The 23,824-nt window shown below is 40.9% G+C and overlaps 1 protein-coding gene across 1 annotated transcript; it reads left to right on the top strand.

The window, feature by feature from the left end:
* The first annotated feature begins 38 nt into the window (after window positions 1-38).
* LOC120534450 (gastrula zinc finger protein XlCGF57.1-like) lies at window positions 39-23,336 on the top strand. The gene is made up of 3 exons (XM_039762029.1): window positions 39-145; window positions 7,472-7,929; window positions 21,043-23,336. The coding sequence occupies exons 2-3, from the start codon at window positions 7,509-7,511 to the stop codon at window positions 22,068-22,070; spliced, it is 1,449 nt and encodes a 482-aa protein (XP_039617963.1). The 5' UTR covers window positions 39-145; window positions 7,472-7,508; the 3' UTR covers window positions 22,071-23,336.
* The last annotated feature ends 488 nt before the right edge of the window (window positions 23,337-23,824 follow it).

Below are 23,824 nucleotides of genomic sequence, written 5' to 3'. Positions count from 1 at the left end.
ACATTTCGTTTCATTCGCTACCGGAAGCACTCCTGTTGCCCGCTTCTCTCACGGTTCAATGCGAAAGGCTGCTTTGCAGTAAGGCAGGAGTGCGAATGAGTTTAGAAAGAACCTCAACATCGAGGCAAAGACAGAGTGTTAGAGGGTAAGTGAGTTCGGGGACGGTACTCTATGGATGTGTGAGTTTCCATTCGATCCACTCAGTTACTGCATGTGATTTGAGTCTTTGCCCGACTGAATCCCCCTGAGGCCCATCAGTGTTTGTCTCCGGCTTACTTGACGTTATCCAGTACTATGTCTTACTTTAAAACGCCCGTTCACACCGCCTCCACGTCCTATTCGTCCCTTCCCTTGTCTTCTTTCAGTCGTCTCCTCCTTGAAGCGCCGAACTAGAGGAGACAGCGATCGATCTCGTACACACACAGCTTTGATTTCCGCCCTCATTTCTCCATTCACTCCGCCGCGCGTATTTCAAAATCAATCGCAAAGTTTATGACCGGCCGGCTGCTGAAAGTGCAGAGAGATGTCGGACTTTACTCCTCTGGACTTTGTGCGTTTCCCGAGAGCTTCGCAACGATAAAATCGTCGTAAACTCCCTCTTAAGGATGGTCTTTAATTTAAGAGTGCTTTGAAACTTATTGCAGCACGTAGACACAGTCGTTAATCACTAAGTGCTTCCTAAACGGACTTCCTGCTGCACAGACTATGTAGCCACAGGCAGCGATTGCCACCTTAACACCCCTCTGAACACTGAGAAATACTAAAATGTATACTTGATATTAAGCCATGCTCATGAAGAAATACATTAAAGCATTTATAGTATTACATTTCATTGATAAAAATATATTCGTTTCAATAGCATATACAGTGAGATGAAACCTTTAGTTCTATTCGATGGCAGCTGCATGTTGCATTACCTTGCTGAGGCCAACTGATTGGTCAATCAGGAGCACAAATCTCCAAAGAGTGGAGCTCTAAGGATGACTCACCCAAGGCCTCCACCACTTTAGATTTTCTTGAATTAAATAGTGACAAAACGGAGGTTCTTCTCATTGGTACAAAATCAACATTATCCAAAATGGTTAATTTTTCATTTATTATTGATAATTCCTCTGTCTCCCCTTCCCCACAGGTTAAGAGTCTGGGTGTCATCCTTGACAGTACTCTATCTTTTCAGTCCCACATCAATAACATCTCCTGGGGCCTCATGTATAAACGGTGCGTACGCACAGAAATGTTGCGTAAGAACTTTTCCACGTTCAAATCGCGATGTATAAAACCTACACTTGGCGTAAAGCCACGCACTTTTCCACGGTACCTCATGCCTTGTCGTACGCAAGTTCTCCGCTCGGTTTTGCAAACTGGCGGCACCCAGCGTCAAAGCAGTGCTACTGTTCTTGTGTGATTACTCATTTTCATGACGCGGCTTTATAAATACACAGAAACTAACCGCATATTGTTTATTAGTGTAATGCATCTGATTGTAATTAACTTCGTAACAATATAATGGGCCAGGAACAGCCATAGTATTCCAAATACCATAACTGCTTTAGCGTTGTTACTCTCACTTCTTCTTCTTCTTCTTCTTCTTCTTTCAGCTCCTCCCGTTAGGAGTTGCCACAGCGGATCATCTTTTTCCATATTACTCTCACTGCACCACTCGGAGTATTTATATCACTGTATCTGAGTGTGAATCACAGCAGCAGCTGATCGGAAAGAGAATTATCGGTATGCGGCATTAAGCACGCTGTCTCTGCCACGGCAAAACGTTTTAAAGCCTTTCCTGTACGGACCTCGCGGTTCAAAACAGTTTCATCCCAAGAACTTTAAATGCACTCAATCAATTGCTCCTTGTAGAACTGTTTGTACTTCTAAGTACAATCACCCCACTGTAAACTTGCACTATAGTTATAATATTACACAACCTGAGCCACTTTATAAAGCGCGTATTAACATATGATGACAATATCATTTTTAAGGTGAAATGCAGCAAAATATGTTTGTTAAATTATACACATACAACTTTAACTTCATTTAAATAATCTATATTCTTCACTGGGAGTGTCGTGAAGGATAGAATAATTAAACATGTACTACGAAGATATTTCAATGTTCTTTAAACGTTTTGAAGAATCGGCTAAGCTTACAGATGGCTTAACGTCTATTACAGAGCTGATTGTATGGCGATCGGTTACTTGGGAAAGAAAAGCAAGGACTGCAGTGACGGCTACGCCAATATATATTGAATATAAAACAGAAAGAGAAAATAACAACACAGCTAAAAACACAGCGACAAATTTCGGCAAAAGTTAAATGCTTGTGTCATGAGCACGAGGCGGCTATGCAGTGTCTGCAACATACGTGGCCATCCACCGTGCATAAGCTACCTTACTGAAGGGCGGGCGAAGGAGCCACCGATTCTTCCTCTGCCCAGTGCCACCACAAGCTTAGAGCCGCCCCTGAGTACTGCTGCAATAAATTATTTCATCGAAGTGAAACCATGTTTAATAACGTGCTTTAACTCCTATCATCATGAAAATGACATCACGTATACATCTCAGTATTTTAGTTATTCAGAGAGCTGTAATATCACGAATGTAATGGATTCTGTGTCCAGTTGGAGGAAGAGAGCCGGTTTAAGAAGCAAGTAGTGATTCACACACATAGAGCACATAGAAGATCAAATACAAAACAAAGCATTTAACGTGCTACTTTAATTACGATGTGATTTTAGAAACTGGTTAATTAAACAATTTTAAGATGAATTTTATGATGTTCTACTTTAATGACAAAATAAACTACGTGATTAAAGTGGAAATGTCGAGATTGAAGTTGACATTTCGTGCTTTTTTCCCCACCGTGTGGCTTTTTTCTCTGTACCCTAATAAGCTTTCATATGACACTCAGACAGTGGGCTTACAACTCGGCTTTCCACGGCGACTTTGATATGTGACTTCTTTTTATTTCCGGCACTGTGCGATTTGTGAATGTGAGCTTTCAAGTTTCTCCAACACGCTATGTCACTCGATCAACTTCCTTTTGTTGACTATACCACGGATTATTTGAACAAATAGTATGTTTTCCCTTTGCCTCCACTTGGTATTCGCTGAAATTCTTATATTTTCCCCGTGCTTTTCCCATTGTCTTTTCACAGAAGGCTGCGCTTAAGGGCGATTTATATTGATTTGCATATTCAAATAGGCGTAATTCTGGGAGGATTTGGGCGTTACATAATGCTTGGCGTGCCGGCGTTAGTTTTCACGCTGATCGGGATTTATGTAGCGGAAGAACGCAAAAGTTAGAGTACGCACAGATTCCTGCATCTGGATTTTTTTGTGCTGACGCCATGTTATAGTGCGAGTTCTACGCACGGCGTTATACATGAGGCCCCTGGTCTGCATATTTCCACTTTTCGTAACATTAATCGCATTCCCCCATCCCTAACTCCCCACACCACTGCTATCCTTGTTCATAGCCTTTTCACCGCTCGTATCGATTATTGAAATTCCTTTTTCTTTGGTATTTCTTGCAAATCTATATAAATTATATGCCAAATACCACTGACTCACTCACCACGAAATCTCCTGAACCATGAGGACTTGGGACTTGAAATTTGAACTGTAGGTTACCCTTGGCCCATAGGCGCTTGCTAATGAATGGTTTTAAAAATCTCGTGGTCCAAGCGCGTTCTGTCTGTATGTCTGTCCGTTTTTCACGAGAGAATTACTTAACAGATTTAGATCTGGTTGTTTTTTATAGTTTGCGTGAACTTTCCGGTTGAATTTGTGACTTCTCTCATTGCGCTAAGTACCAGAGTTCGCTTGCGGTACCGATGTACAGTATTTATGCAAATCTAAGGGAGTGGCTGTGGGCCGAGTGCAGGGGGGCGGGGCCTTCCTCATTCACTCGCCAGCCTTTGTTCGTGTTGGAGTGCACCTCGCCTCCGCTTAGCTAGCGATACCCGTTTGTCCAACAGACATTATCATCAACAGATTGTTAAGTAGTGATGTTTTTGAGAGAGAGAGAGAGATCAGAGTTCCATGTATTTTAGAGGGTAGCTGCTGATTGCCAGAGATATCACGGCCGCCATGTGCTTTTCTCCCCACACGGAGAACGCTCTCCTGTCAGAGCTGAACTGCTGGCGTCCTTTTACCGCTGCACAGTACAGAGCATCCTGGTCTACTGTCTCTGTGTGTGGTTCTCCAGCTGCACAGTAGCACCGAAGTAAGAGCTCCACAGGGTCATTAAGGTCGCCCAGCAGATAGTCAGTTGTCCTCTCCCCTCACTAGAAGAACTTCATAGTTCCCGTTGTCTCAGGAACATCAAGAAAATTCTTCAGGACCCATCACACCCAGGACATGCATTGTTTGAACGGCTGCCTTCAGGCAGACATTTCAGATCCATAAAGACTAAGACAAATAGACTGAGAAACAGTTTCTATCCTTCAGCCATCACCATGCTGAATGCTGCTAAGTGGTCAATCTGACCGAGTGCACCTTCATTCTAAGTTAACATTAGATAAGGAACAAATACAATATAATGTATGTATGAGTGGAAATCATTGTTCTGCTGTTATGGACAATTTTGGATACTTATTTTATTCCCTTATTTTAGTTGCAACTTGAGTAATTGTGTTTTGTTTTTATTTTTTCTGCACTGGAAAATTGCACCTAAAAATTTTGTTGTACAATGTCTCATTGCTACAGTGACAATAAAGATTTAGATTTTTTTTTCATTTTGATATAGTGCCAACGACTGATGTTGGAGTGTACCTACCTTCCGCCTGGGCAGAATTACGTTTTTTACATTTTTTTTATTGATTTTTAAAGTTTGTCCTGTTTCACTACTACGTGGGCAGAGCTAGGGGACAGCTAGTTTCTTTCTAAGCTTCAACTGGTCCAGAATTCAGCTGCCCACATCATTACTAGAACCCCCTCTATTCACCATATCCCTCCCGTCCTGCAGCAGCTTCACTGGCTTCCAGTTAAGTTCCACATTCAATTCAAAATTCTTCTGTTAACTTTTAAGGCTCTCCACAACCTTGCCTCTCCATATCTGTCTGACCTCCCGCACGCTTAGATCCTCTTCCTCCATCCACTTGACTGTCCCCTTCATCCGTCTTACCAGCTTGGCTCTGGAACTCCTTACCATCTGAGCTTAGAAATATTGAATCACTGTCACTTTTCAAATCTCAACTTAAAACTCATCTGTTTAAGACTGCTTTTTCTCTTTGACTACAATTACTCTGTCTGATTTTAAATTTTGTATTTTAGTTTTGTTTATAATGTGTGTTTCATCTATTGTTTGGTGTCCTTAAGTCTTTAGAAAGGCACATACGAATAAGTGAAATGTATTATTATTATAATCATTATTAAAATCGTATTAGATGAAGCTGGTATTTATTAGAGGCATATTACTGTGTCAAATTATCATATATGTTATGCAACAGTTACCTCCAGAAGACTCAACAGGAAAGTTTGTTTTTAGTTTTTTGAAAGCAGAGCTGAATATCTGTGCTGTGATTTTAAGGAGAAGTCCTGACTTAGACTTTGAACATTTAGCTACTGCCCTCCACCACTAAGGGCCGATTTATACTTCACGCTCAGAACGCGTACGCACACACATCATGGCTGCCACGCGTCCTCCGAGCAGGTCCTCAGAAATTAACACGACGCATGCGCGAGTTGCAGTACCAGCAAAACGTCGGGGGGCGCAGTGTGCTAAAAGTCGGAACGTGACGTCAGTGTCTCTGTTTACCATCTACATGTGACAGAAAGCCTCTATGGAGATCCTATGGGGATCGATGTGTGTGCTTCACTGTTTGATGAATGGTTCAATGTGGTCAAGCATTGATGCATTCGTGGTGCTTTTATATTCAAGCGTCGCATATTCCCGATCGTACTGACACGATACATTTTAAAAGTCTCACATACCATCTTTGGTGCCGTCTTTTTTTTTTTTTTTTTTGTTTTTGCAACTTAACAACAGCAACATAATGTATAGCGCTGTATTTGAGCCACTGAGAAAAAAATAAAGGACACGGTGAAAACGTGTATTTTGTGATTAAAGTGGAAATTTCGGCTTTAATCTCGAATTGTCCACTTTAACCTTGTAGTTTACTTTATCATTAATGCAGACCATCGTAAACGTCATCCCAGTCTTTAATCGCTACGAGCTTCTTGGACCTGACAGCAGTGGAAAGCAGCAATAGATCACCACACAGAACAAATTAAATGTATGATATTCCAACTCTCTGCACATTTAGAATCTTTAGATTTGTACTTGATACCACTTTCAAGATGAAATGCATTCAAGTGTGTATGTAACATTTTACATATAATTTCGTTTAAATAATGAATACTGTTAATAATTACACACATGGTGGTGACACAGTGGCTTAGCGGTAGCACTGCTGTCTCGCAGGGAGTTACGTTGCTGGTATTTCCTGCTTGTATTCCACACTGTGCTCCGGTTTCCTTCCAAAGATAAGCAGATTTGGTGCCGCTAAAATGACGCTAGTGTAAGCGAGTGCTTGTATTCACCTTGCGATGAGCTGAGGCCTCGTCCAGGGACTGTTTCTCACTCGTGCCCAATGCTTGCTGGAATGGACACATCCCTGGATTGATGGATTTAATCAATAAACATCCTTTTCAGAGATATTGCGGTAAGGTGTTATCGGAATTTAATAGGTGTTTTAGGCAATTCACAACACAGAGAAGCCAAACATGTTCTCACCGTGATAATATCTCGCACTGCCACCTGGTGGACTCCTCCAGATTTACGTAAAGTACGCGCGCAAGTATAAACACTACAGCGCTTGCGTAGCAGGAGCGTCCGCTGCAGCATGCGTCACGTCACGTGAAGTATAACTCCGGCCTAAGTGCATTTTTTCCTCAGTTTTATTTGTGAACCCTCTGCTGGCGCTTAATGCCTCTGCTACACATGACTGAGCAGGAGTCTTAAAACAGTGAGGTTAAAATTGTTATTATTAGGAAACAAGTAATTCAGCTATTAATAAAGAACTTGACTGAGGGGTTGAAGAATATTTACGCTGTTTAATTTAAAATACACAATGGTGGCCGTTTACTGGGTATTTTACTACTCATGTTTACTGCCATGCATTGGTTTCTTAACACAATCCTGTAGTCCTACTTGTATAAACATTCCTTGACTTAACTAATAACGCAATTCTAGGACCCCAATAACACTGCATGTTTAATCCAAGTATTCATTGCTTTTGACTACAACTGTGTGAGGTGGTGGTCTTCTTTTTCTTGTAGGCTGTTGGACCTTCACTTCACTTTCAGGCTTATTTGACACCTGAAAATTTGATATAAAGAGTAATTAATTCCAGTAAATATGGTATGAACTGTATGACTTGAAGTAAACAGAGGATGTTTTAATATGAAATTCATATGTCGTTAGATCTGGACGATGCAGTTTTGAATAAATTACATCTTTCTTTCCACAGAGAAATAGAAAAAGCTGCCATACCCTGTGAAGTCTAGATGGATGTGAAAGAGGAAATGTGCGACATGAATGTCATGGAGAAAAAGACTTTAAATGTTAAGAAGGAGGACTGTGAATGGGAGTCCGTCCACCCTAAAAAGGAAAGTGTGGGCATTAAGGAGGAGGACCGTGAACTGGGGTCAGTGGGCATTAAAGAAGAGGCCGAAGAGAAGGCTGTCAGCATTGAGACACCCAAACATGAAAGTGTGGAGAGTCTCAAGGAAGAAGACCCTCATGATGGGTGTCAAGATGGAGTGGTGACCGAGCTAGTCACCTCACAAAGCAGACACTGTGCATCCCTGGAGTCCGCTGTTGATGTGAAGTCTGAACCAACACAGCCTGACACAAAGAGGACTGGGGACGTTTCATCAGACCGACCAAGGCAAGATCAACCACCACCTAAAAATAAGTCTGGAAAAAGTAAGTGTAAAATAAAAATGTGCGTACATTATAGGATTAGGGATCATGGGTCTTAATGGAGGGCCTTGTACTTGTTCAAAGAAGCTTAGAAATTTAGCGGAATTACTGTTTTATTGTTTGTCTAATGTGGTTTGAGGTTTCAACAGCCATATGTATGGTGTCCATCTTAGGACATCCTCCACCCTCCTCATTCAAAACTCTATCCTCCCTGCTGCCTCTTATATATATATATATATATATATATATATATATATATATATATACCTGAACTCTTTGCATTATTTGACAGTAAACTATGCAACATTCCATGATCTGCTTCTCGCAACTGAATTGGGCACCGTGGTGGATATTTGCCGAATGGCAGACCAACCACAAGCGTTACCTGGTAGGTAACCACCCACACAATTCAGGTCGGGACTCAGACTACGAATGCAATAAATGTAATTACTCCGGACCTACAGGCTGTCAAATAACCACACGAACCACACGCCGTAGCGCAGTGTAAAGGGGCTTCGTCTCTGACGATGACGTCCGAGGTTCGATCTCCGAGAGGGGTGCAGTGGAGTGTGTACGCCTGATGAGCCTAAATGAGGATGAAACACGTGTCACATACTCTTTGTATTATTTGACAGTAAACTATGCAAAATTATATATATATATTATATATTATAAATAAACCTGGTATATATTATTATATTATAAATAAACCTGGTTGGAGCATCCCTAATACTTTTAGCACTAGCCTCATTATCAGTTGTCAAAAATAAAAATAAAGCAGCAAAACATTTTTTGATTGAATTAAAATCCATTAGAGGGAAAGGCAAGCCCTCTACTTTGCTACAAAGGAGGAGTGCACATTTGACTCAATGAAATAAAAATAGGACATTATTTTTATTTACCTAAATATAGGTTACTAGTTATTTGTTTTATTGGTTATATGTTGTGCAGCTCAAAATGAATGAGCTCTCTATAGAGAAAAGGTGTCGTCACAGTCTGAAGTCTGATTTCTCCAAGCCCTAATCGTTCCGCTCTTTAGCTTCCTCGTCATACTGTACTCGTACAGCAGAACTGAGTTCAGGTCCCAAAAGTGTCCAGAGGTAAGCTGGGAAAGTCGAGCTCCCTAAGCAAAAAGAACCCTTTTCCTTGTCATATATTTACAAGCCAAATTGACAAATCCTTTTGAGAGATACTATGAAAGGATCACATAAGAGAGCTTGTTCCTCTACAGTAGTGTGGAATCATTTCCACTTTGAGCTTCCATCAATAGTGGAATGAATAATTTTGTAATGTGCAGCTTGCGTATTTGCAATTATCCGTCTTCTGTCCCTTGCCACTCACAGTCATAGCATTTTGCCTTTGCAAAGGGTGACAACAATCCTACTGTGTCAGACCACACTGACTCCATCCCGGTGTTGTCCTTTGCTCTCCCTGTTGGAACTTAAAATTTAAACCTGGCAGTCTCAACCACATATTAGGGAGACTACGAGACATCTCACATAGTGTGATGATGATGATACACATAATGTGCGCAGCACTCCAAGGAAAGCATTATTCGTATTCAGTGATTTACCGTCTGTTGTTTATGTAATGTATCTTTAAAGTGTAGTGTAAATAGTTATGCCGCACAAGCTCTTATTCCCACCCGTCATTCATAAACAAACAGTGCCATCACCATCAACAGTAGCAACAGCAGACACTGTGGTGAAATGACAACTTGGTGATTTCTACAGATATCAGAATGATGGTCTGCTTGAGTACTGGATAAACACAGTTGTAAATAATTTCAAAAAAACATCTGACTTTGCCAACAGTGGCCCGTTCCTTGTCAACCCCTTCCTTCAAAGTCCACATAGGGGATCAGTAAAATAGCTGTCTTAGCCACAGTACAACAAACATCTTCTTCATTTGGCTGCTCCCATTAGGGGTTGCCACAGCAGATCATCTTCTTCCATATCTTCCTGTCCTCTACATCTTGTTCTGTTACACCCATCATCTGCATGTCCTCTCTCACCACATCCATAAACCTTCTCTTAGGCCTTCCTCTTTTCATCTTCCCTGTCAGCTCTATCCTTAACATCCTTCTCCCAATATACTCAGCAACTCTCCTCTGCACATGTCCAAACCAACACAATCTCACCTCTCTGACTTTGTCTCCCAACCATCCAACTTGAGCTGACCCTCTAATGTCCTCATTTCTAATCCTATCCATCCTCGTCACCCCCAATGCAAATCTCCACATCTTTAACTCTGTCACCTTGTGGTGTTATGGGTCCACAGCTCGTTGAGAAAAGGCCATTCATTTTAAATAAATAATCACCGCACCCGAGGCGGCTTCGTGAGGGGGGCATTGTTGTAGCGAGCCGCGGGGCAGTCGGCAATGTGGGCGTTTCTCACCGTGTGCACAGGTGAGGAACTGCCCACATTCGTGATTGCTCCTGTGGCTAATGCTACAGCTGTGATGGCCCCTCACGTTTTAAAAAGAAGCGCGAGTCGGTTGTGGAGGGGTGTAAGAAACGATAGGAGAAAAAGGAAAGGAAAGGAAAGAGGACGGAGGTTACAGGGAGCGAGGAAGCATGCGGTGCAGGAGAGACAGACACGCGTGGAGCGTCGCGTGTGGTGGTGGCGATCAAGCTCATGGGCAGCTGCAAGGAAGCTGGGTGTTAGGCCGACACCCAGGCGCTTGAGTTGAGGTTGCTCCCGCTGAGCGACCATGTAGCAGGAGTGATCAGGTGAAAGCGACGGGCCGCAGAGAAGCCGCGGAAAGGCAGCGGAAGTCGGGAGGCTTGGTGGTGGAGTCCCCAATGTGTGCGTCCTGGTCATTGGTGGACATCAAGTCTCGGGGACTGGGATGAGTGCCATACGAGCCAGGGATCGGGAGGTCTCCAGTCTCGCGAAAGTGTAGAGGAGGGCAGCTGCAGAGAGCGTCTTGCCTGCTGCTTGGCCCAAACGGGATAAGCAGGTGAGACGCTAATAAACGATGCACCGGATTTGTTGTTTTTAAGACTGCTTCCTAGAGAAGATTGTAACCTCTGGTTTTAAAGGATTGTTTTTTCTATGGATTTTTAACCTCCACGTTTTCACTTTATGGATTATTTAAAGAACTTTTGAACTGCACTATTTGAACACCTGTTTTGTTGACTGTTTTTAATAAAAGCACTTTTGCACTTTTTACCTTCCCCTTGCTGGAATTATTTGCCTCCATTGACTAGCTCACTCGGTAACATTATCGACGGTGTTGGGTTCAAGTGCTTCCAACAGCAAAGGGTGCGTGGACCCAGAACCCACATCGTAACACACCTCCAGCTCTGTCTCCTGCTTACAACAAACCATTTTCTTAAATAAAAATTAATGTTTTCCTTGCTGTACTGTTCAGAACCATTCTTCCAGTTACGGAAGCACAATCTTAGTCACTAACACATTTATCATGTCTACCAGTCCATTCCACTTGTCTAATTTAATAATGGCACCAATTCAAACCCCCAATCCACAATCTACCACTGTTGCTAGCCTCAATAATTAAAATTGTTAATCAAATGCTCAGTTTTGTCATTTGTCACCGTGATTTTTCCTACATCTTAATCACTAAATAATGATAATCACAGTTATAATAATAAAAATAAGAGGCAAACGTGAGATATTTCTGAGAAGGGACTGAATATTATGGTATGTGAGGAGGTCGTTCACTGATGTACTGAGATTCAGTGCTGAGACTAACCTGCTCACATCATGGTAGCATGTTGAAGTGGAGGAGGTACTGAGTGTTGTGCATTACTTCTGTGTGAAAGTTCATTCAAATGTAACTTTTGTTCCTGAAAGATTTGCTTCTTTGGTTGCCACTAAGGAGCTGGGCTGCTTTTTTCCCTGTAGATTTTTTTTTTTTTTTTTGCTGTTTTTTTTTCCCCATACACAGAAGCAGAAGAGTATTTGGAAAGGCAGCTGTGCTCAGACCTGTAGTGTATGCAGGACGCAGTGTGGAGCAGAAAAAGCAATGGCAGGAGCTGGCAACACAGTGAGTTAATAACCAGAATCATAGCGGCCAATAGTCAAGAGTAATTACGATTCCTTAGTGGGAAGAACCAGAGGCGTTAGAATAAAAAAATTGGATAAAGCAGTACAGATCGCTCATAGCAGAAAGTGTCAGTGCTAAGACAGAGTGAGGGCATAAGCATTCATTTATATGGAAGACTAGGAGTCTTCGCTTGGCAAACACCTCCCCTTCCCCATCACCACCTCCCGCCCCAGCCATTTTGCGTCTCTGGGATGAACGCACCCCAAGGAGACGCAGTCGCTCCTCCAAAACCCCGTCTTAAACGGTGATACCATGGGAAACAAATACAGGTTTTTTTGTTTTTTTTTTAACCTCCTCTTTGCTCAATCAGCTGCTGGCTTGCTTGTGCTGCCGTGCCGCGTGATCTGCATCTCACGAGGCGCACTTCTGTCATATCACCTATGTGCGTATATTCAATCTCTTTTCGCTTTTACCTTGTCGTCAATATCACATTGAATTTTGATTACGTGTTTGGAATTACATCGTGGCAACGTATAATTCCCCGTGAGTGAATATGGTTTCTTTCTCTCTACAAGAAATATGTCTGACAATAGCATTCACACAAATGAGAAATGATTTCTCTCGCAGGATTTCACTTTCACCAAAGAACACATTTTTTAATTCTCGTGCATACGACTTTTCATTGGCAAGAAACAGTACTTTTTTTTTTTCCCCCCGATTGCAACACGAATTAGATGATCTACAAGTCTCCGACTTAAAGTTAAATCCAAACAAAATATTTGATCTCTTTTCGCTGTTTTGTTACTTCAGCGAGTAATAAATTCTGATTGTTTGATCCAATGCTATCTTTACTGTCATTTTTTTGAGACTTTTGAATTTTCGTACTTCCATTATCAATATTGTGCATGTGTACTGCGCCGACGCTTTTGGAATCTTTTAGTTCTCACAGATACGCCTCTTCATTGGGAAGAAACACTACTTTTTATTTTCCCTGATGGCAACACGAATTAGACAAATCTACAGGTCTCTGACTTAAAAGTTTAAATCCAAACAATATATTTGATCAGTTTTCACTGCTCCATTATTTCACCGAGTAATAATTTTCGTTTGTTTGCGTTAATGCGATCTTTACTGTAATTTTTTTGAGACTTTCGAATTTTCGTACCTCCATTATTTCTAACCTGCTCTACATGTGTGCCGCTCCAACGTTTTTGAATTGTTTACGATGTTCTACTCTTTGTCTTTTATTTCCGGCCCCATGCGTGGTTAAATCTCTTTGCACAAAGTCTCGTCTCGCGGAACGTGAAAGTGTCTCTCTGAGAAAATCATGTCTTGTCTCCTTCAACCTTCCAAGATTTTTTTTTATAATAGAGAGAGAACATTAATTACAGTGCAGGTGGTGGGCAAAGCTTGTAAGTAAAGAAGTAAACAGAGGAGCTCCGTGGGAAGTAAACGGTCATTCAAGTGAAGGGAATGGAGCAGCTCACACAGTGGAACAAACTGGCAAGTGCACAAGAAAATAATCAGCATCGATAAGTGAGTTTCTTTTGTGAGAATGAACACATGTGTAAAAAGGTTTGCTTGATATTCATAGTTGTCATATCAAGGAGAGTTTGTGCTAATGAGATGTCAATGGCTGAACTGTTCATTAATTGAAAGGAGCACAAACTGTGTAGGCACAGAGCTTGAGAGTAACAAAGTGATGATGGGGGCACAGAGTTGGGAAATCAGTCAGCTAGGGTAGCAAGCAAGAGAGAAGTAAAGTATAGCAACTTCGTAGATGGTGTGGAAGATCAGCCCAGCTACAGACATACAAACACGCAGACTCAGAAGTCCCAAAATCACACACGTTTACTTTGTGCACAATGCACCAATCACCCACAACTACTCAGTCCTTTACTTTCCTTTGTTTCCCTTCTCTTTTACTTCTGCCACCTCCACTCCTCTCTCGCAAGCTCTGTCCTCTGCCTCCCAACTCCGGCTCTCTGGCCCCTTTTATGTTGAACCCGGATCTGCACCAGGTGTTCCCAAATTCTTTTCCCGCAGCACTTCCTGGTGTGGCGGAAGTGCTGCCGTCCATCACACAATAGCTGAAAATAAAAAAAAAAGGTGAAGGTCTCAGTAAGGTTGATCTGTCAGGTCTCCAAAACATCTTGACAGCATTCTTAGGAAAAACCAGAAAATAAACAATTTTGGAAATGTCTACTGTGGCAGAATGAGAGCAGCAACAGGCCATGGAATGAAATTATGGGGTTAATTAAAAGAAAGAATCGGCTTCTAATTCAGAGATTGGTCATCTGTTGGCTCGTTTCACATTTCATTTCTGTTTGGCTGTCATTTAATGAAAAAAATAATAAATTCAAAGGAGTGAATCTTTAAAAACGGGGTTATTAAAATGAAGGGCAAAGGAGTTAATTAGAAGTGAAAACTGGTCACTGATTACTGGTCACTGTGGAGTACAAGTCACAGGAGGTTCTGCTCAACCTTTATAATGCACTGGTGAGGCCTCATCTGAAGTACTGGGTGCAGTTTGGGTCTCCAGGCTACAGAAAGGACACAGCAGTGCTAGAAAAGGTCCAGAGAAGAGCGACTAGGCTGATTCCAGGTCTACAGGGGATGAATTATGAGGGAAGATTAAAAGAGCTGAGCCTTTACAGTTTAAGGAAAAGAAGCTTAAGAGGTGACATGACTGAAGTGTTTAAAATTCTGAAGGGAATTAGTACAGTGGATCGAGACTTGTATTTTAAAATGAGTTCATCAAGAACACGGGGACACAGTTGGAAACTTGTTAAGGGTAAATTTCGCACAAACATTAGGAAGTTTTTCTTTACACAAAGAACGATAGACACTTGGAATAAACGACCAAGTAGTGTGGTAGACAGTAAGACGTTAGGGACTTTCAAAACTCGACTTGATGTTTTCTTGGAGGAAACAAGTGGATAGGACTGGCGAGCTTTGTTGGGCTGAATGGCCTGTTCTCGTCTCGAATGTTCTAATTAGGAAAAGGGTTAGAATGAAAACCTGCAGCCACTGCGGCCCTCCAGGCCCGGAGTTTGACACCCCTGCTGTACAGCAAAGATTCATCAACACAAACGTTTGAATGCAACATGAGCCTTGAAAAACACACAAATTTCAACATATAAATGATACTCAATTGGTAAACCGTACAGACAGAGATGGCGTAGTAGTTTTTCACAAATGGTGTGCTTTGTAGATTTATTTCTGACAGTAATTTACTATTAAAATGAATGAACATGCATGTAAAGAAAATGTGCGTCTTGATCAATGTGTGTGACAGCAATGACGGTAAGGTGTCGAATGAAATGACTGTGGTTACTATTGGTACAAGTCACAGCGGTAGCTTTGTGTTTGCAACATAAATGGTCAGGGCAGGGGCCATCTTTAATGTGTTAGTGACTGGGAGGTGGCTTATAAGTAGTACAGAAAAGAGAACAAATCGGTTTTTAAATTATTTTCGTAATTAGAATTAATTCTACTTTGCAGAAGTGAGGATGACTTCTTGTGACATTTAAAAAGATGCATGTAATAGAAACACATTATTGCTGCCACTTTCAGTTAATTTTGGAAGTTTGGGTCCAGACTTGTTTATCTAGCTGCTGTCTGTTGCCAGTACTCAAGAGGATCTTCATGCGCTGGGGTAGTTGGAGTTTTTGTCATCCAGGGTGGTCTTTGAGTTTTCCACCCATCCCCTTACATAATAAAACATGAAAAATGAAAATGAAAAAAAAATTAACTATTTCACGTGCAGTAACAGTAGCTTTTTCATGATTGAGGTATTTTGATAATGGGTCCTTCATTCTCTTTCAATACTTTTTCCCATCGTTTTTCTTTTTTCTAAAAGCAGTACCAGTCTTTTTTTTTTTCCGCTCGAGATGGAGAGAATAATAAAATATTAAAAAAGATTAATTTCGTTCAGATTAAGTCGGCGGAGAGGGTCTTCAAAGTCAGCGAACTGGTTGAGATTTGCATTTGTAAAATATACATTTGCAACTTAAAGTATTTGCCACAATTATTAAACATTAACAACGGTGTCATTTTGACGTAGGTAACATGCATTAGCTTGCCAAAGCCCTATAAAACATTGTCGAAAAAGTCTAAAATGTCTAGTAGTATGGTTTATTAAAAGGTGAGGTGGAATGCCCTCTCCAAATGCTACGCCAGTGTCTTCGTGTCAATGTATGTGTGAATGAGTGAGGTATCATTTCACCTCTGTGGTGATGTCCCCCATAGAACTGCAAATCTTTTATGTCTCATTAACATGGAAGTCCTCAAAGGACCGAGTCGGTAAAATGATCCGAACTTCCCATCATTATTTCAAAGATCTAAGAGGACACTGGGAAAATGACCTCTCAATTAATATATCAGAAAAGGAGTGGAAAGTAGCAATGCAGAGAATTCACTCAAGCTCCAAATGCGCAAAGCATACAATTATACAACTCAAAATTATATATCGAGCACATCTGTCTCGACTAAAACTCTCCAAAATGTTTCCAGGGCATGATCCAACCTGCGAACGCTGCAACCAAGCCCCAGCCTCAACAGGTCACATGTTCTGGGCCTGCTCCAAATTAACATTATTCTGGACAAAAATTTTTAATTACCTTTCAGACAGCCCTTGGACTCACAATCCCTCCTAACCCATTAACAGCTGTGTTTGGGGTTCTTCCAGAGGGTCTTAAGGTGGAGAAAGACAAACAAATTGTGATTGCATTCACTACACTTTTGGCACGCAGACTTATTCTGATAAACTGGAAGAACCCAAACTCTCCTCTTTTAAGTCAGTGGGAAACCGATGTGTTATATTATTTAAAATTGGAAAAAATCAAATACTCAGTTAGAGGATCAGTACAGACTTTTCAAAACATGGCAGGATCTAATCAGTAATATTTTGAAATGATTTTATAAAGCACAGAGAATTTGTTGATTTAGGTATTTTTACAAGCCTTAAATTTTACACCGTTTGGCTTGCTCTCTCTCTCAGGGGTGGGGATCGATCTGTTCTTAGCATAATTCTTTTTTTTTGTAAAAACTTGATTGCTATGTATTGATTGTAATAAAATTAATAAAAAAAAAAAAAAACATGGAAGTCCTGAGTCTCCCAGAAATTGTAGAGACCACTGCTGTTGCAGGGGCTGAAACTGATGGTATGCCATTGGTTCTGTTTGAAAGACAGTTCTAATTAGTTATGCAGCATGTACTTTTGTTCAGGATTAAAGTTGGACAGTTTAACATCTGTGGCAGAGTGACGAGCATTAAGCAAACTCCTGTCAATCATGAAGAATCCACTGCATCCACTTAACAGGATCATCTCCAGGCAGAGGAGCAGCTTCAGTGACAGACTTTTATCACTGTCCTGTTCCACTGACAGACTGAGGAGATCGTTCCTCCCCCACTTGGGATTAATAAAGTATCTATCTATCTACAGTGGTGTGAAAAACTATTTGCCCCCTTCCTGATTTCTTATTCTTTTGCATGTTTGTCACACAAAATGTTTCTGATCATCAAACACATTTAACCATTAGTCAAGTATAACACAAGTAAACACAAAATGCAGTTTTTAAATGATGGTTTTATTATTTAGGGAGAAAAAAAATCCAAACCTACATGGCCCTGTGTGAAAAAGTAATTGCCCCCTGAACCTAATAACTGGTTGGGCCACACTTAGCAGCAATAACTGCAATCAAGCGTTTGCGATAACTTGCAATGAGTCTTTTGCAGCGCTCTGGAGGGATTCTGGCCCACTCATCTTTGCAGAATTGTTGTAATTCAGCTTTATTTGAGGGTTTTTTAGCATGAACCGCCTTTTTAAGGTCATGCCATAGCATCTCAATTGGATTCAGGTCAGGACTTTGACTAGGCCACTCCAAAGTCTTCATTTTGTTTTTCTTCAGCCATTCAGAGGTGGATTTGCTGGTGTGTTTTGGGTCATTGTCCTGTTGCAGCACCCAAGATCGCTTCAGCTTGAGTTGACGAACAGATGGCGGACATTCTCCTTCAGGATTTTTTGGTAGACAGTAGAATTCATGGTTCCATCTATCACAGCAAGCCTTCCAGGTCCTGAAGCAGCAAAACAACCCCAGACCATCACACTACCACCACCACCATATTTTACTGTTGGTATGATGTTCTTTTTCTGAAATGCTGTGTTCCTTTTACGCCAGATGTACGGGACATTTGCCTTCCAAAAGTTCAACTTTTGTCTCATCAGTCCACAAGGTATTTTCCCAAAAGTCTTGGCAATCATTGAGATGTTTCTTAGCAAAATTGAGACGAGCCCTAATGTTCTTTTTGGTTAACAGTGGTTTGCGTCTTGGAAATCTGCCATGCAGGCTGTTTTTGCCCAGTCTCTTTCTTATGGAGTCGTGAACACTGACCTTAATTGAGGCAAGTGAGGCCTGCAGTTCTTTAGACTTTGTCCTGGGGTCTTTTGTGACCTCTCGGATGAGTCGTCTCTGCTCTCTTGGGGTAATTTTGGTCGGCCGGCCACTCCTGGGAAGGTTCACCACTGTTTCATGTTTTTGCCATTTGTGGATAATGGCTCTCATTGTGGTTCACTGGAGTCCCAAAGCTTTAGAAATGGCTTTATAACCTTTACCAGACTGATAGATCTCAATTACTTCTGTTCTCATTTGTTCCTGAATTTCTTTGGATCTTGGCATGTTGTCTAGCTTTTGAGGTGCTTTTGGTCTACTTCTCTGTGTCAGGCAGCTCTTATTTAAGTGATTTCTTGATTGAAACAGGTGTGGCAGTAATCAGGCCTGGGGGTGGCTACGGAAATTGAACTCAGGTGTGATACACCACAGGTAGGTTATTTTTTAACAAGGGGACAATTACTTTTTCACACAGGGCCATGTAGGCTTGGATTTTTTTCTCCCTAAATAATAAAACCATCATTTAAAAACTGCATTTTGTGTTTACTTGTGTTATATTTGACTAATGGTTAAATGTGTTTGATGATCAGAAACATTTTGTGTGACAAACATGCAAAAGAATAAGAAATCAGGAAAGGGGGAAAATAGTTTTTCACACCACTGTATGTATGTATCTATCTATCTATCTATCTATCTATCTATCTATCTATCTATCTATCTATCTATCTATCTATCTATCTATCTATCTATCTATCTATCTATCTATCTATCTATCTATCTATCTATCTATCTATCTATCTATCTATCTATCTATCTATCTATTCCACTTGGAAATAAACAATATGTATTAACTACAGATTACAAATCAGTGACTACTAACCATATTTACTGTGGGATCTCATGAACAAAGTGTGGTGATGAACACATCAGGTTCACAAACTCTGTGAGGTGTCTCTCTCTCTGACATGATTGAGATTACTAGAGCCACACATTTCGACTCCTTCATGTGTCAGAGTGGGCTGGGCAGTGAGGGTATTATCTCCGTCTGTCTTGGAAAAATGTGTAGATCAGAAGTTCTATTGTTATAATATGCAAGGCACTTTACACAAAATATCCTCATCAGTTTGGATGAAATAATTCCACATCAAAGAACAAGGTTTTTTTTGCATGAATCTTTCATGGTACGGCACAAAAGAGTTAGTACTACATAATTGAATTATCTTTCCTTGGAAAATGCTGCAGGTGCAAAATACACCTTGTGTAACACTTGTGTTGATAGTCCATGTGGACTGCAAAGAACCACCACTTTTGCCTTTGAGCCAATGGAGATCACTGGTGGAGCGCCCGACTGACAGGGTGTGTGATTCTGGGATATCAGTGACGTAATGGAGCTTACGTGCCAAAATATCACAGGACCTGTGCACTTGAACTATACCTTGAAGCTGCGTTTTGAAGCATCTGCATTTCAAAAGCTCAACATACTGTAAAAATGTAAGAATCAAACGTCCCATCTCTGCCACTCCCTTTTAGAGCATTCCTCTGTTTTGCTTTGGTGATTAAATAAGTTATTTTTATATATGTTTTGGAGTCAAGTAGCATTAGTCTAATTCTGGAAAAATTTCAGGGCACATTTTGGTTATTAAAGGTGCATTTCACATGCATGGCATGGCTCTACGTTTTATATGTGAATTGCTCTTCAATATCTTGATAACTAAAGATTATCACATTTTGCCTCCATTAATCAAATAAAAAAACCCAGCATATAATTTATATATATAATTCACAAAGGCAAGACACCCATTAAAGCACGCCGGAAGGTGCATGGATTCACTAAGCCGCCGACAAATAAGACACCTATGGCGCACGCAGGAAGGAGCCACGCCCACCAACTCCAAGACCATTGGATACGACGACAACTCGCAGAGCCGAGGTTAAAACACAATGAAGTAAGCAGTCTTTAAATCCGAGTTTTGGTTACGATGCACGACCGCGTGCAACATAGCAAACTGTTTTACACGCTACATACAGCAATTCGCGTCCGCGACAAACATGCGTCTTCTTAGATGCTCCTGCAGGGACATGGAAAGTCTACGTGAGTCACAGGTGCATCTAGACTGTGCAAAGACGACAACGACTCGAGTGACGAGTTGGAGGTGGGCACATGAGCGATGGCGGTCCGCCAGTTTTCAGTCTAGTACGATTGTGTGTTGGTTCATTCCGTGCATTGTTACAATGTTGCTTTTCTTGCTGATATATTACATTACCAATTTTTCAAATGTTAATTTTCTCCCTGTGCTTAAAAATCATTAAAATACCAGCCTGATTATGCGGCGTAAGGTACGCCGCGGGTTGGCTAGTATTGAATAATACAGTATGTTAAGAATTCAATGACCAAATATTGACGCAGTTATGTAATGTAGTGAAGAAAATGTGACCAACTATCTTGTCAGTTGCACCTCTAACTTGCGATCAATTTAGTTTACTCTTTCAATGTATTCGCTCCAGTGGTAGTGCTCAGGGGGTGAGCAGTTATAATGTAGAATGCAAAAATTGTTTAGTCGATATTAGAAAGATACTCATGTTTTAAGATTGCTTATACTCATTAAAAGTTATTTATAATCTCAACCAGCATTTTTTATTGTTCTGACTTTATGTCAGTAATAAGGCAAGGATAGAAAAATAAACATTTATTTTCCCTTTTACTTCATACAGGAAACAATCTTTACTGCTGCTCTGAATGTGGCAAACAGTTTTCACGAAGAAGCACTCTTCAAAGTCACAAAAGAATTCACACTGGAGAGAAGCCGTATTGCTGTTCTGAATGTGGCAGACAATTCTCACAAAGCAGTCATCTTCAGTGCCACAAACGAACTCACACTGGAGATAAGCCATACTGCTGTCAGGAATGTGGCAAAAGATTCTCACAAACAAGCACCCTTCAGCGCCACAAACAAATCCACACCAAAGAAAAGCCATATTGCTGTTCTCAGTGTGGCAAACACTTTTCAGAAAGAAGCCAACTCGAAAGCCACAAAAGAATTAACACTGAAGAGAGCAGAGAAAAATGTTGTTGTTCTCGATGTGGCAAACAATTCTGTAGCAGTCGTGACCTTCTCAGCCACGCAAGAATTCACAACAGAGAGAAACCCTATTGTTGTTTGGAATGTGGCAAACGATTCTCACAAGCCAGCACTCTTCGTTGCCACAAACGAATTCACACAGGAGACAAGTCGTATTGTTGCTCGGAATGTGGAAAGCAATTCTCTTACAGGAGTAATCTTCTAAGCCACTCAAGAATTCACACTGGAGAGAAGCCATATTGCTGTTTGGAATGTGGCAAACGATTCTCACGAGCTAGCATTCTTCAGTGCCACAAACGAATGCACACGGGAGAGAAGCCATATTGCTGTTCTGAATGTGGCAAACAGTTTTCACAAAGTAACATTCTTCAGCGCCACAAAATAATCCACACAGGAGAAAAGCCTTATTGTTGTTCAGAATGTGGAAAACAATTCTGTCACAGCAGTAATCTTCGGATTCACAAAAGAATTCACACAGGGGAGAAGCCATATAGCTGTTCTGAATGTGGCAAACAGTTTTCACAAAATAGCATTCTTCAGCGCCATCAAAAGATTCACACAGGAGAGAAGTCTTTACAAGATCCACCCTGTTCTGATAAAGTTCATCTCAACCATCATGACAAAGGACAGATCACTATTCCGAACATAAAAATAAAATGAGGAATTTTTCATTGAGACTCTTTATCACCCCTACTGTTCTGCGTAGCATTAAACCCATTAAGCACCCTTCTGCCATGGATTTAATATCAGCTCTCGCAATGAACCAGAACCTCAGATGGTTACTCGCCTCCTGTTTACCAACGATTTGAAACTGCACATCTCTTACAGCCATTGGAGGAGCCGCTAGACTTAGTAAAAATGTTTTCAGATGGCATCGGAATGGAATTCAGGCTCGACAAGTGTCCCAAAGCTACCTTCATTAGTGGAATGCTAACCTTCACTTCAAATATCGGCATTAGTCGGGAGTGTGCTTTTAAGAAATCGAACCCAGATAAAACATACAGTCACCTGGGTATACACTGAGGAGCAGACAGAAATCATAAAACACAAAGATAAACACCAGCAAAATAAAATGATACTACAGTTTTGGTACATTCAATTGGCCCCAAATTTCATAAACTTTGTAAACTGGACACCAAAATGTGAAAATTGCTGCATGACCACCAACCCATTTATGAAAATCAATATATTGCAAGAGTCTGTATGCCAAGATTGGAAGGAGGGTATGGGCTTATTTGAAAATGACTACACTTACAGATCAGCAGTAATTGGAATACAGATTTACCCGATGAACTCAAAGGGCCGAAATATACAAAGAATATTCAACTATAAAATAAGAAACACCCAAAACAACATTCCTGTCCAAACTAACTCGGCTATTAAGGAAAAAATGAGGAAATGACTAAAACTTCCCCACCTTCAGTACAAATTGATACAGTACATTACACCTAGCAGCATATGGAAGAACGGTACAAAATATATCTGGAAAGAAAAAAAATAGGAAGACCACAAATACTGTATAGTAGTAAGCATGCTGCCCTTCACATCACAAGCACTATGCAGACTCACAATGTACCCCATGCATGGATCATATAGAGCAAACTATGACCAAAAGTTGAATGCATAATCATGGCTGCACAGGATGGCGGCTTGCACAGAGCTATGAACTGTCATTCTTCACAAAGAAAGGCACAACAAAGTGGGCAAGCTCTTTGACTGGAAACTCTGCAAGAAGTAAAACTTAACAACGCCAGAAAGACAATCCAGACTGCATAAAGGAAAATGAGGAGGTGTCAGTCACTTGGGACATGCCAGTACCAGTGGATGGAAAAACAAATACTAGAAAACCAGATATACGAGGGACATTCAAAACGTTTCCACACTTTCGTATTTTCGTTGGAAACAGTTAAGGCGGGAGGAGTAGTAATTGGGCATTAAAAAGTTGGTACGATGCTGGGAAAATTGCATCACAAAGGAAGGTGACGATCGTGGAAAAAGTGATGAGATTTGTTTTTGAAATTCTTATCAAATAGAGTTTTAACAAAAGTGCGGAAACTTTTTTGAACATCCCCTGTAGTTGTGAAGGAAAAGCATTCTAAGAAAGCCTGGACAACAGAAAGATCAGTTCCTAGCATGGGGAGAACGGGGAGGTAAAAAATGGCAAAATACCAGGAAATGATATCCAACCTGTGGAAAATATGGGACAAAAAGAAAAAGGAATACTTCCAGTTTTGCCGGGGTCAGCTGGACTTATAAAAGAAATGTTCAGGCCTATCATGACCTCCTTCCAATTACCATAACTCCATATGAATTGCAAAAGGAAGCATCATATTAGGAACAATGCAGAGTCTTTGCAGCACATTTAAATAAAGCAGCTGGACTATCCTGACTAAAAAGTGAGGTTCACTCCCACG

This window comes from Polypterus senegalus, chromosome 8, assembly GCF_016835505.1.
Source record: "Polypterus senegalus isolate Bchr_013 chromosome 8, ASM1683550v1, whole genome shotgun sequence".
NCBI lineage: Eukaryota > Metazoa > Chordata > Cladistia > Polypteriformes > Polypteridae > Polypterus > Polypterus senegalus.
The sequence above is the reverse complement of the archived record's forward strand: the minus strand, read 5'-3'. Positions and strand labels throughout refer to the sequence as shown.